The following is a 15,181-nucleotide window of genomic DNA, read 5'->3' as shown; positions in this document are numbered from 1 at the left end:
GGGTTTAATTATGTGGGGTTAAATATAGGTTCAATTTGGCTTATGTATGCATGTATGAGTTGAGTTATTTTATTTAGGTATAAGTATTTTGCTAAACTTGACTAGGTTAAGTTTGGTTATGCCGGAGTTCAGTTATGTTGGATTAGGCAAGGGTTCATTTTAATTAGTTTATGTGTGAGTTTACTTACATAAGGTTAGGTAAGGGTTCATTTTAATTAGGTTCAGTAAGAGTTTAATTTTGTTAAACTGGGTTCATTTAAATTAGGTTAAGTATGGGTATGAATTGGAAGTTTTAGGTGAAGTATGGCTTATGTTATGTTAATCTGGGTTAAGTTAATTTGGGTTATGTTGTATGGGTTCAGTAAAATTGGGTAAGTGTTGGTTCAGGTTTTAGGTTATCTATGGGTTATGTTCAGTTAAACTGGGTTAAGTTGTATGGGTTTAGTTATACTAGGTTATGAGTGGGTTTAGGTATGTTAAACTGATATGGCTTTAGTTATGTTAAAGTGGGTATGGGTTTAGTTACATTGTTAAAATAAGAGTTTAGTTATCTTAACCCGAGTTCTGTTATATTAGGTATGGGCTTATTTAAATTAGGTATCGGTTTAGTTATGTTTAACTGGATAAAGCATTGGTTTATTAGATAAGGGTTCTCTTAAGTTTGGGGTCAGTTAAAAAAATTAGTAAAAGTTCTGCTTATTTTAATTACGGGACCCATGTGTTACTGCTTTTGCCATGTTTTTTGGAGACCCATGCGTTACTTTTTGCCACAAGCAGAAACACATGGGTGACCGCAAATAATCTGAAACAGGAAACATAAGGTCAATTCTCGTTGTAGCAGTAACGCATAGGTCCCCATTTAAATGTTACATGGAGCAATACTGAGTTATCAATGTTTTACTTTTTTCTGCCTTAACAGCCAAAATAGGTACTTTCTGTCTGTGTAAACTGCGTGGTTTTTACATTTGTAAGTGTTATTTTATTGCGATACAACAAAGTCCATTAAAAAATGAAGCAGAAATAAATGAAACCAAGGCACGAAGAAGTTTTTCCGAAGTTTCCCGAAATCTGAGGCCATCACGAATGTCGCATATGTATCTGTAGAGGAAAGTGTGTAAAGGAATATAAAAAACAAACTTATTTTTTGCCCAACAGCCAAAACGCGCAAAGGGTAAGAACAAAATAAATATTTGGGAATGAAAACTGGGAAAACACTGTGTTCTGCAGGTTGATCTTGGTTTGAAAGCCATTGCACCACGTCAAGGTGTCAACCCACGCAATGGGTTTCATCTAAGGCAGTAGAGAAACCCTCGTTCGGTGCAGAACTACAACCGAAACGAGGAAAACAGACTGGCGCAAGTAAATTAAACAGCGTTAACAATAATAAAAATACACAAAAACATCATAAACATATATTTACATCTGTCACTGTAAATCAGCAACAGATATAGACACATATATCTGTTACTGAAACAGATATATATATATATGAACAAATATTACAGCTACAATCAATTAAGCCTATACAAACGGGGATAAACTCCTAGTAAAAACAGTAACACAAACATACACACACACACACACACACACACACACATAAACATACCTCTACTGTTATCAAAAAACTAAAAACAAACAAATATATTTAAACATACATACACGAGTGTTAACAAAACTATTTGCAAATAAAAACATACATAAATTTAAACGTTAAGTATTAAAACCCTCACAACACACACACGCTTAACTACTAGGGCGGTTTACCAGGTAGAATACAAAACCTCACTGAAAAGGAAATAAGTTGAAAAATTAATAGGGCGCCAACTTGTGTTTTCTTGAGCAAACAGGAACTCCCCTACTTTGACGTAACGTGTTAGGGGAGGAAAAGGCGCTTTAGGGAATTCCCCTACTATGATGTAAAGTGTTAGGGGAAGGAAAAGGCGCTTAAGGCAATTCCCCTACTATAACGCAAGGACCTGTCATGTGTGCGCACAATTTGCAGTCATATTAAAAACATGGCTACTGGTGTCACAAAGGGATACAAATACAAAATGTCAGCTCCAGTACCCAAAAAGCTGTTGAGTATGGCTGGTTTGGAAGATTGTTACACATCTGCCGCTGGACAGACCGCCACGCTGGGAAACTTTGCCAAGGCCACGTTCAATGCCATCTCGAAGACGTACAGCTACTTGACCCCTGACCTGTGGCGCGACCAGCCGTTGACAAAAACACCATACCAGGAGTATACTGACCATCTCACCAAGACGCACGCCGTGTCGGGCGTCCAGAGGCAAGAGGTTCGCAAATATTAGACAACGACGGCGCAGCCCGGAGTGCAAAGGCAAGGCCAATAGCACCCGGTAATGGCGTGTAGCCAAGTTTTGTCGAATTTTGATGGTCCAACAGAAAGTAAACTATGCGAGGTTGCGGTAAAGACGTAATTACGTTTTATCAAAGTTAATATTACAGTTTATGCGCAAATAATAAACCCGGAACCTTGTTTAAATCCGCAGAAATAATATAAAGGGCCGTGCACACCCTCGATATTATATAATGCGGCGAAAAAAATACAAGGAATGTAAAGAATAAAAGAGAAGTGAAGTAAATGTAAATAAAAAATAGATCATGAAACAAGGTTTCCGGGTATCCCATTACCTTATCATTCTATTACCCATAATATTCGATTTAAAAACGTAAAAACTGGTGGATCAAGTACCTTGGATAAATGGTTGTTTGAATCGTAATTAAAACAAAGCGAATAGAATGATTATTATTTGACATCATTTAGCTGATCAATCCTCGCTGGTAACCTTTTAAAACTGCAGTTGTGCATATTGGAATCTAGGAATAGTAATGGCGATTAGTAAAGTTATTATATACATGAAAGACTAAACTAAGATTGGATGGGTGAAAATTTAAGTCTGTTTTTAAGATAAGGAAAAGAATCTGGTTTAAAACCGTGGTTCAATTACAAAGGCGTAAAGTCAACGACTGCAACTGGGCATTAACGTTACGTTGGATGTAAGGGAGCAAAAAACTATAGTTTATAAAATAATTATGTAATTAAGGTCTAAAGTTTGAAAGATTTGGATATGGTTTAATAACACTTTTAACGAAGGTAGTTTTTAAGAAGGGTATAGAAGGGACCATCGTAGTAATGAATTAATATATCGTTAAAATTAACTTTACTTATTAAATATGGGAGTAAACTTACAAACAAGTAGTTTTCATGACACATTATCCCATTAAGGCGAAAGAAAACTTAATATTAGTGAAGGGGGGTAATGTAGAGGTTTTGTAAACTAACCAAGTAAAAACGCCATCGTGGTCCCCCCTTTAAATTCCCAATTAATTAGTCTAAACAAATTTAACACAACAACAAATAGCCTAAACACATTAGTTACCCAAACACATGAAAAGAGTTTGTCGTGCATTTTATGTCGTCCAAGTTATGAAAGCAAAACCCGATTACGGGAGATGAAAATTAAGAGTTTATAAAATATTAAAAAATCTACAATAGAGTCTATAAAGTAAAAACTACTATCATGTCATGAAATTATATTAAAAGTATGGAGTTACATTTAAATTATTTTGTTTGAACGACTTTGGTAAATTACACGACAGACTCGAAACCTGTCTTATCGGAATTTAAGTTCCTTGTTCGATGATTGAGTTGTTTCTTGCGTAATCCAAGTAAATGTGGTGCAGTTCCTGGAAATAAATGTAAAGTTGTACTTGTGCTAAGCCTGCGACTATTATAAGTTACATGGAAAGTTCATAAACTGCAAAGGTAGTTGGAATGCCTAGTAATACATCAATCACTGGTATGCTAACTTGTATTTTTGAATTCGCACATAAAATCTATAGAGAATGGTACAAATAAAGTTGAATACATTCCTACTGGGATCAGCCCTGAAGCGTCCTTGCAGACCAGCGATCACGGCACACTCATTCATAAATCACAGTACACCAGGCCTGTTGAAGGCGTTATACCGGTACTACATACGTATATTGGGAACGGTAATACATACGTATATTGGGAACGTAGGTTAAGTGAAGTAGACTAACTTTAAGACGACTAATAAGTGACACAAAAGTTGTGATCTCACTGGAGAAGCGAGCGGCGCGAAGGGCAACACGACTGGGTTTGACAACATGGGTAGGTTGAAAAATGTAGTGTGTTTTGCATGTCTGTTACGAACCGTATTTTCGTGCTTTGCTTCCTAGCGCTTGCAAAAAACCTATGTGGTTAATTTATAAAAACTGTGATTTAAAGAACAACACACATCATGGGTTCGAATCCCACCGCAGGCTAGATTTTTCCACTTCACGCTTCCCCATATAAAAATGCATGGATGTGCGCGTTGGTTTCATACAACATCTATATTAAGCCTGGCGTACAAGTTAAGATTCATTTCAACAAAGTTACCTCGTTACTTTCCTGATGTCGTTGTTTCTGATGTTTGCTGATTCGTTAGTCAACTCCTGTAGATCCGGATTCGACCGATGGACCATCCTGTCGTCTCACGCAGCTGCAGACAAATCAACAACGTTTTAAACACAGCAATGTGCAACAAACGTAGAAAGTTATTTCACATAAGAAGACTCTCTTTTTCTCGCAACAAAATTTTGTAGTAGACCTATTATCCTCCTAAACTGTGTAGTTTATTGTATAATCACGAGTCGCCAGAGACTCAGTACGTGAGATGGAGAAAACAGTCGCGTATCATTACAAACTGAAAACTTTTTTGAAATCATTCACCGTTTAATCAATACAGGCACACAAACAAATATTTCACCTATGCGGTAATAGGCATCATCAGAAGGGAATAAGGTTCTTTTAAATAAGGGGGGATGGATGACGTAACCAACATGACGTCACTAATGGTTACGTCACTCCAGCGACAAAACAAACATATTAACCTCCTCCTGGTGCTTGCTGATTTGATGGTTGATCAACTCCAGTCAACTCCTTTGGTCCGGATATACGAATCTGATCATCGTCCCTTTCTTATCCCGGCGTCTCCACTCAGCTGCAGACAAATTAACAATTCTTACAAAGTCCCAAGTATCATACATGGAACGTTATTTATTTAATAAAACTCTAATGTAGCTAATAAATATACGCACTCTAATATAAACGCACAAATCGTTTGGCGTGCCATGAAAAAAATTGCCTTGCGGGCAAATACGCCCGCTGAAGACTTAAACAAAACCTATACAATTGTCCTTAACAGACGTGTTCATTATATAAATTGAAACTTCCATCAATACAAGGTTTGTCACCAACGCCCGCATGCGACAAAACGAAAACCAGTTGCCCTTCTAAAACTCACCACTGGGGCTTCAGTTCCGTTCAGGTCCGTTGGATGGTTGCATGGTTGTCATTTAGTGTGACAAAACCGGTTTTAGAGTTAAACTATTCTGAAATGCCGTTGTTCGCTTTAAGATTAAACGTTTATAAATTAAGTAAAGAGGCCGTTTATGCGCGTAGTAAGTAACCCAGAAACCTTGTTTAAAAAATCCGCAAAAATAATATAAAGGGTCGTGCACACCCTCGATATTATATAATGCGGCGAAAAAAACAAGTTCAGAATAAAAAAGAATAAAAGGGGAGAGAATAAAAGTAAACAAAAAATAGTAAAAACAAAACAAGGTTCTGGGTAAGTCCCTAAGTGTTTTAAAATCGTCCCGAGCAGAAACAATTAACAAACCGGTATTGTCACTATGACGCCATACAGTGCCATCGTCATCAATCACGATATTGTGACGTAACAGCTGAAAAATATGCAAGTTGCAATTAGTGTTAAGTAAATATCAAAAATTCAAGATATTTAAAGTAACGAAATAAATTGTGCATATGCACTATAAACTTGCATTACGATTATTAATAGATTTCTCTAGTTATAGTGACAAAATAAATTGTTACTCTGTAATAGAAATAGATCACGCGAGACATATTGCAGGCGTTATACCGAGTAAATCCGGTCTCCCAAGCATCTAATTCGGTATGAAGCCTCATATAAACCTGGCATATGCTAATTCATAAACGAGTGTGGCCTGATCTTAATATATTGAAAACGAGCGTAGTGCTGCTTTTAAGAGAAATTAACTTTAACAGTGGGAAGAAAAAACGCACAACTACAAACAGCATCACTCGAGCATTCAGTTAAAGACAGTTGCTTCACGTCGGCAGTTTCGAAAAGGCATAAAACACAGAAACCAATTAACCTAAGGCAAAAGCATTTGTTTCCCAAAGCTTACAAGGATTGCTACCAACCGCTCTGATAAGCTAACTAGGAAGCTAGCTATTCATTCCTAAACCAACTACACTGTCAATACAGTTTGTAAAAGCGACAGTTTACTACACGTTACGTTTGATAACTCGCACAACTATATATGATAATCAGTAATTTATTCGGTTTTAACTTTATATATTCAAACTATACCTAATATACTTTACGTTATAACGCGCATATGATAAGATGCATGTTTCTCGATGGAACAGTCCACCACACGTTTGAGTTCAATAACTATGCAGTAATTAGTTAATTCGGTTGCCAACCTATTTATTTAATAAACTATATCAAATATATTTTGTCACAACGTGTACATGATTAGATTATACAGTTCGGAGATTAAAACACACCACTATATAAGTAATCACTAAACTGTTTGGTATTTAAACTTATACATTAAAACAATACCGTAAATACCCTATGTTACAACGTGTATGTAAATATACTATGGCGTTTATGTATAACAACATCTAACACCACATATCTTATTTATTCAACCCAAACTTACGAGCAGCTTCTATCATCCGCTCCCAGGAAAACGTGTTTAAAAGCGCGTGGAATCAGCTCTTTGCTTTTATATCAACCTTGGCGCCCCTGCAAGTCAGCTTCGGAATCCCCAATTCAGCTGATGCCTGCGGAGTTCTCGTTTGCTCAATCAAGCAGTCACGTGTTCTGACCAGCCAATCACCTCCCGCGGAAAGAAACAAGTAGAGCGTGCCTGTTTGCAACAAGTTTGCAAATTGAAGAGACCAAGACTGATTATGTCACTAATACTCTACACATTAAACTTTGCTTGTTTGTAAGAGCTTTACATGGACAAGTTGAAGTAACGTTATTCAGACGCAAAAACTAACATGAAAAAAATTGAGAGACGTTACTATTCATGAACTTATCATGCATTAGGTGATTATTAACATTCAAAATTTTGTCACTTGCTGTGTTTTTTAAAAAAACTTCGAATTTTGAGGGATTTGAACACGCGACGTTTAGAGCATGGAACGGAGCCTCCAACCATTCGGCAGCGCAGTGGCTTTCGTAATTATCCAGTAGTTGGAAATAAGAGATCAATGAAACCTGTCTTATGTCAGGTTACATTAAAAACATATTCTTTGGTTAATTTGTGCTCGTTGTAAGGGTTCTGTAACAGGCAAAGATTGAAGTAATGTTATTCAGACGAAAAAATGCCTGTAAAGCAATAATTATAACGTTGTTGTTATTATACACAGCCTCATCATGCATTGTGCTGGTATTAAAATCGATTTATCTTTTGTAAAAACGCAGGGTCGATTCGTGTTTAGTTTACCAAGAATGGCTCTTTTTTCTAGTCTACTCGTTGGTGACCGGCTGATTCGGTATGGCGCCTTCAATGGCGCCTTCAATGGCGCCTTCAAATCCTGACTAAAATGCGCTGAAAATTGACTGGTGAAACACAACCCAAACACTGATTACAAAGCGCACATCATAATGTATTTTTATGTTCTCTATATCGTTACTTTCATTTTGTGTACAGCCGAATTTCAAAATTTTGATATGTAAGAAGAGATTGATAAAGATCACGGAGAAATAAATGTGCAGGTCAAAATCAACTTTGTATTTCGCTTGGTGTCAATGATTTAAACCAGTGATGACCTCAGTAGTATTGAATTTTATTTCGCATAACACAATACGAAAATCAATAAGAAATTACACAGAAAACCACAAAAAGACAACCTCTGAAAGGATTGTTTAAACATTGTTTGTCACAGAAAAATAAGAAAAACTTTTCATAAATACTTTTATAAAATATTTGCGCCTGGCGCATTGCAATATTTTGGCATGTTAAAACGTCAGTTAATTTCTGTCAAAAACAATTTAATAATATTTGATTTTTCGAAAAAACATATTTAAAGTAAGAGTCTGACCCGCGCAACAAGCAATGCTGTAGCGCCACCGTGTGTGTAAAATAAAATGTTGTAATTTACCACTTGGTGACAGCAGATACAGCAATTCTGGGCAAATGGTCCGACGCGCCTGTTCCATATGTAGACGTCACCCCACAAACCTGAAATGAACAAGTCGCTGTATTTGTGAGTTCTTATGTGAACATGCAATAACATCTCGCACTGTTCAGTCCAAAAATCTCCAGTTTAACAATTACAGTTTTGCCATCGGTTGCCAATGTGAACGTGACGTCAGGAATCTGCATCACTTCTAGTTTGTGTTTGAGATGAAAAGTCAAAGGATTGTCAAAAGCAAGATTGCGGATCGCACGGTTTGTGCCACTGGACGCGAGGCTAGTAAGGATCACGTGACTTGTGGAAATCGATTTCTAAGCTAATGTTGTTTGCTAAACAACTCAGCACTAAGAATAATATTATTGGTTAAATAATAATCATAAGCATATTATATGTGTGGTTACTTTTTAAGATATGATATGTTTGTGGGGAGACTCTGGTGGTCCGCTTGTTGTTGGTGACGCTGCAAGCGGTTTCCGTCGGGTTGGGGTCGTTTCCTGGGGTAACAAAATCTGTTCCAACCGAGTTCCATACGTTTATGGCAAGATCAGCGCTCTACGTGACTGGGTCAAAAGCAATTTTGTTCAGGAAACTAACGTTGGTTCTGTCGACGACACCCTAAATGTGTCACTATAATTTGTACAATAGTACAATATCAACAAACATTTTTTTTTAATTTGGTGATAATGATTTAATTTGGTACTCGTTTGGTACTTTTAATATTTGGTACTCAATTTAAGCATTTTTGGTATGCAACAGAGAAAAACCACCTTGTGTAATCATGGTAAATGTATTTGGTCCTACACTGAAAAAGATTGACACCTCTGGTGTATGTCAATAAGTTATATTTTATCAACTATTGGAAACGTGACACACAGTTTGCTTTATCCTGCCGAATTTGGTTTCCTTACAAATATTTTAATTTATCTATTACAGGAGTTTAGCCTACAATCTTTTTTTACGATCCTTATTTTGCCAACGGCAACCAAATGTCGAAATGTTTTGGTTTAAACCTTACTGATTTAAAGAAATAGGTTTATTTTTTTATTTGTGATTTAGTATTTTGATCCTACTTTTAACTTATATAAATGCTTGAGATGTAAGATATTTTTAACGACAAAATCAGACTTTGAATTTAATGTAGAATTGAAACATTGATCTACTTTCTGTGTACATTCGTAAGATGTTGGGCTTCATGCTCTTGCGGCTGTCAAACACAATCTCCTACTGGTTTTACTTTAAACCGCATAAAACACACTTTTCAAATAACAAGTTTTACATTTGTACAACGCGCTGCGGCAGAAAAATTACCAAACAACACCAAAATAAATGTGAATTGTCATTTAGATCGAAGCTGCTCTTTATACTCTATTATTTCTCCTCACATCCCAAACCGGTATTTTTCTACTCCAGCGACAAACCCGACAAAGCGCAGGTTTCAATACATTTCAAATTGTGAGTTTTTAAATATTTACAAAATACCGTTTGTGACAAAGTTATACCTGTATCATATCGGTTAGTTAACAAACCAGTGTACATTTGGGTTACAAAAACTTGAAAAAAGCAACGAAAAAGCGATATTTGTCAGTGCGATCATTTAACTTGAATTAAGCTTGACAAAGTCTTTGATTTTAATTAATTTATCACAGAAACAGACGAGTGAATATTTTATTGTTTCTGAAAAACAATTCAAAAGGTAATTTACAGGCGACAGAACGGCAGAGCGTTTTGATAACCCTCGGTAATTGTCTGCATCCCGGAAGACCCAGAATATGTAGGTTGCCCCACAAGCCATCCGATACCAGGGCTGTTGCTAGGATAGCTGCTGCTATACCATTGTGTGTAAACGCTCCCACCTGTGGAGCTCACCGCATTTCCATTCTAAACAAATTAACGTTGATTAGCCACAACATGAAACCAGATAATCAATCTATTTACGACTGACTTACTTAAAGTATTTGTTTTTACTAAACATCTATAACATTGTTAAAGTTAAACAACTATTACGTAGTTCCTCAATTTAAATTTGTTTGCTTTGATAACACTGTTCTCTTTGCAATGAATTGTCGCTTGTAAGAAATGAAACACTCACCGTGTAACTTGATGCCAACCACACTCGAACAAAATCGTATGTCGGGTGATTAACGTACATCAGCCAAGCTTTCCCAATGTATTTGTAAAGTACATCATATTGTTCTTTAGTCTCTATGTCAACCAATGTGGCTCCGTGGGAACTACAAACATTTGCAGCTGCCGACTTTCCACCGTGACCACTGAATTTCGCAACAATAGTCCACGGTAGCCAGTAGCAATGATCTCTGTACACGACTCCTGTACAGTTTCTTTGCTCTGCCAATAGAAAGAAATTTTGCCATTCAAATATTGACTGACAGTGTTGGTATGGGGAACTTATTGGTCTGCTTGTGTCAATTTTGTTGGAACAGTGCTAAATGGGATGTAATTCGCATTTTAGAGCAAATATATGTACACGAGATAGCGCCGAAAATGGTTACTAGCTTCAACTGTCAAATGTTCAAGACGTCAAATATGTAATTGTTTGTCAGTGAATGCGCAATTGTTCCACACAAAACTATTATGTAAAAGGAATTGTGAAAACTACTGCAGATTAGGGTAGTAGAAATTCAGAACATAAATTTTATGCCAAAATTCCGGACTGCAGTTGAAAAAAGAAAAATCCTGCTTGCGGTGGGATTCGAATTCACGACAGGAGTCTTTCTGAAAGTCGAATCACAAGCACCGTTTTCTACCTATCACATGTTAGCTTTGTAGTAAGGGATTGCCAGATCGACCAGTAATCAGTTGAGTCAAAGATAAATAGCTGGGATCCCTAAAGCGTCGATGCAGACCGATCACAATCGATGCAGACCGATTACTCATGAAGAAATCATATTACACCAGGCCTATTGAAAGTCATACGGAATCAGCCGGGATTCGAACCCACGACAGGAGTGTTTCTGGGACTCGCGCTCTGCCAACTGAGCTACACAGGTTCAGTGGAGAACCTGTGTAGCTTATGTGAGAATTGTATGTAAGAAACACTGATGATTCCGAGGAAAACAACCAGTTAAGTAGCTCCTGTAGGAAGTTTGTCACTTGTGTTGGGATTTATCCACTACATGCGTGACGTCAAAGCTGTAATTCTGATTCCGTGTATTTCTGGGAAACTCGCCAGTGACAGTAAAAGTTACAGAATTATTGCATACTTGGTTACTTTGTATTTAATGCATTGTTTAAAAGCATTTCCACTACCAATTTTAGTGCATTTGCAGTAGCAATTATTAATGGTATTGGCATCACATAGTTGTGTAAATATGTTTTGTAGGCAATGATTTTGTTGTCCATTCAATAATTAGAATTCAATTTAAATTCCTATGTTATCAATAACAGAAAACACAGTCTTACCCTTAATTATTTCATGTATACGATTGTCGATTCGGGTCCAATTCAGCAATGATTGGGGTCCAATAGGACCAGGTTGACCCTGGTCACCTTTATCCCCGGGAGGTCCGCGATCACCTGGCCGACCTGGAGGTCCTCTTAGTGTCGACTGATTCAAAAAACTTGAAGGTTGTTGCTCAAACAAACTGTCAAGCGGCCGACAAACCAAATATTTTTGCTGGTGGTTGTCATGACAATATGACGCATCAATGATTGTCAAGAGGAAAAAAAGCTTAGTTAACAAGTACATCCTGCCCGAAGACTAAAAGCAACTGATTTGTTTGTGTGACATCAAGGTATATATAAATGGCAGATGTGCCGCAAGCAAAAAGACTCCTTTTTCTAAAACGTCTCTCGTGTTGTCACCATGGCAAGTGATGCTGAAACAATCGCCTTTTTCTTCGACGACTCGCATTGTCGGTGTTTGATTCATGACGTCAGTGTATTTGGAGGGAGAGCCTGTAAATAACTTAGACAAAGCGACGTCAAACTTCCACACAACAAATGTGACTAAATTCGGTTGTGTTTCTGGGTATTTTGGAATTAAACACTACTGCAAGTCAAAATGTCATAATGTCTGCTACAAAAATGGTGGTATGTCAAAGGTTTGTGAATTATGGGAAAATATTGCAGCGTGTCATACCATGGAAATATGACTAAAACTATAGGGAAAATAAAGGCTACGAAGCAATAATAAAAGTAGATGACTTTGTTACATAAATCGGCGACCCAAAGATTTTTCAGGCAACCCAACTTTGGGAAACTCTGCTCTATAAGGAAACTGTATAAAGTTAACAAAATTATATCATAAACAAAATTTAGGCAGATCGCCTTCCTACTGGATTTGTAAACAAACAAAGTTGCATTTGAAACCTGCATGCAGTTTATGTTATATCGAGTGTTACGTAATTGAGTTTCATCAGACAAACTGCAAATAAGCCAGAAAATGATTCACTACCTGAAACTTGTGAGTAAACATGAGTTGTAAAGGACGCCATAACAAACAGTGACTTGCTTCATAACAAACTGACACGTAATGACATCACGGTAACCCATAATTTGTTGGAAAAACATTTGCTTACTCATACATCTGCCTGAGTAGCTGCTTTGTTCATCATCGAGTCTGTAAACAACTCGCGTAGACAAAAAAACGTGTGCCACCCCAAATATCACACAAAACTGTTTTGCAGTCCTCGGCACATATGACATAATGTGTATCGTGTGTGCTGATATGTCAGTTGGATTCGAATCTACATTTAAGTTAGTGTTGTTTTCGTTTGTGAAAATAAAGCGTTCGTAAATCTAATAAGGTTGGTTGTTCTTTATACACAATCCTTCCACCCATTCTTAATCCCTGAAAACGATGCTTATCTATTTACCTCTCACAATTCATTGAGGTTAAAATACAATCTTTTAAACATTCCGTTTTGTTTTTTGAAGCGGCGTCACAGTGGTGTTGGGAACTATTAATTGGAAGGAGCAAGGACTGATTATCCCCGTTTCGATTTATAACTCAACGACACATAACTATGACTTCACTATCGCACACCTGGAATATGCAGCGACATTAAATTCTTATGTAAGTAAGCAAAATATTTTTTTGAAACTGAAGCCACTTTTAATTCCAATGTAAGGGAACAAAATGTTTTGAGGATTCTTTGAGGCAAAAGCTCAGAAACTCCCAAGTGGTTAATTTGTAAATAGAAATCAATTTCTTTAATTATTGTTGGTAGGTTCAGCTGATTCGTCTTAACGACGCGAAGAAGGAACCATTATAACCACCACTGGATGGGGCTATATTCTAACTTTACAAAAAGGGACAACACTACAGAGTATGACAGAAACTTTGTCAATTTCTTTAAACCTGCGATTTCTCAACCGGGAGCACGAGGTGTATTTATGTGGGCCACGGATACTAAACACAATCTCCAAATGACATTAGGTCATTTTCCATTGTGACATAATCCCTTTAAAGGGCACACGATCCACGTGTTCTGTAGCACAATGAATGCACAGAGTAAAGGTTATGTTGCAAACATCCTTTAAATTTAGATTGATCACGAGTGGATGAGCACCGTATTCTTGATTTTTTCGACTATTTCCCACTCGAGGTTTGTGTCCATATTGGGGATCTATAAAAGTTGAAAACGACTGCTTTAAATTAAGGCATATGACCTTTATACAGACATACAAAAGTTGACCCGGACATTACCTGGGAGTATCCAGTGTTTAAACCAAAATAGGGATTAAAATTTATCCCGGGTTGTAAAGCATTCAAAAATCAGTTGGAAACGTTTGATTTACAATATTTGGTCGCATTATCAGTTGTATGAACATGTTTGTTACCTAAACGGGCCGATCTCGGATGCAACAATGCACGTTGCAAAAATTCCCTTGCTTTCTGCAAGAGCACGCGTAGGAGTTGTCGGAAGCAAGTTTACATAATGCATGCTTTGTGTTGGTGGAAAGGCGGGCTGTGTGGTGACAATTTGAAAAAAAAATATTGCTTGTGTGGTGAGAATTTGTATAAAATTGTTGCTTTAATAATAATCATAGGTTTTCTATCTGAGTCTAAGTCGTTAATTTTCAATAAATGGTTGTTTTGTAGGTAGACTCTGGTGGTCCGCTTGTTGTTGGTGACGCTTCAAGCGGTTACCTTCTGGTTGGGGTCGTTTCCTGGGGGGAACGACGATTGTTCGAACCAAGACCAACTTTTTATTCCAAGATCAACGCTGTACATTCCTGGATTAAACACTATTCTGGTTAAGAACCCAACGTTGGTTCTGCAGACGACACCGTAATTGTGTCACTGTAACTTGTACAATAAAATCAACTTTTTGGGGGATTGGTTGATTGAGATTCTGTAAATATTTTTCATGAATAAACATCATGTATGTATATAATTTCTATTGTTCTGAAGCAGGCGTGCAACCTTCGACTCAAGGGCCAATTACGGCCAATTGAACCGCATATGGGTTGGGTTTTAAAAGTACTGAAAAACTAATAGAAATATATTTGAGAAGATCAATGGGCCTGGCGATATGTTTCTGTGATCTGACAATAATGCAGCTAATATCAAAAGCGAATTTTACTTGCTAACTCAATATAGACATATTTTGTATGCAACAAAATAAAGGTGCGGCCCGCGATCTAATCATGGTAATTGTATTTTGCTCCACAGTGAAAAAGATTGCACACCTCTGGTGTATGTCATTAAGTTATATTTTACCAACTATTCGAACCCTGACACACAGTTTGCTTTGTCCTGTCAAATTCGGTTTTCTAACAAATATTTTAATTAATCTTTTACAGGGGTACAGTAAACAGTCTGAAGATAAGCATTAACTCTTTATGATGTCACCATCTATGTTGTGACGATTGTGGTGCCTGGTGTTTCGCATTGTTGCCGAGTGTTGAGACATAAAGTCG

General features: G+C 37.1%; 1 protein-coding gene and 1 long non-coding RNA gene across 3 annotated transcripts in view; both read right to left on the bottom strand.

The window, feature by feature from the left end:
* The window catches only part of LOC145204252 (uncharacterized), a 44,790-nt gene extending 37,919 nt beyond the window's left edge, over positions 1 to 6,871 (bottom strand). For both annotated transcript variants that reach the window (XR_013853458.1, XR_013853459.1), the window contains exons 1-3: positions 6,808 to 6,871; positions 5,337 to 5,778; positions 4,924 to 5,033 (exon numbers count right to left, since the gene is read on the bottom strand). This is a non-coding gene — a long non-coding RNA (uncharacterized LOC145204252). The remainder of the gene's footprint in view (positions 1 to 4,923; positions 5,034 to 5,336; positions 5,779 to 6,807) is intronic.
* A 2,697-nt stretch (positions 6,872 to 9,568) lies between these two features.
* On the bottom strand, positions 9,569 to 12,002 carry LOC145205452 (uncharacterized). The gene is made up of 3 exons (XM_080078177.1): positions 11,717 to 12,002; positions 10,386 to 10,642; positions 9,569 to 10,174 (listed from the first exon to the last, which is right to left on the bottom strand). The coding sequence occupies exons 1-3, from the start codon at positions 12,000 to 12,002 to the stop codon at positions 9,995 to 9,997; spliced, it is 723 nt and encodes a 240-aa protein (XP_079934303.1). The 3' UTR covers positions 9,569 to 9,994.
* Positions 12,003 to 15,181: the final 3,179 nt, after the last annotated feature.

Source organism: Phallusia mammillata, chromosome 8 (genome assembly GCF_965637545.1).
Source record: "Phallusia mammillata chromosome 8, kaPhaMamm4.hap1.1, whole genome shotgun sequence".
NCBI classification, from domain to species: domain Eukaryota; kingdom Metazoa; phylum Chordata; class Ascidiacea; order Phlebobranchia; family Ascidiidae; genus Phallusia; species Phallusia mammillata.
Note: the sequence above shows the minus strand (reverse complement) of the source record. Positions and strands in the feature narration are given on the sequence as shown.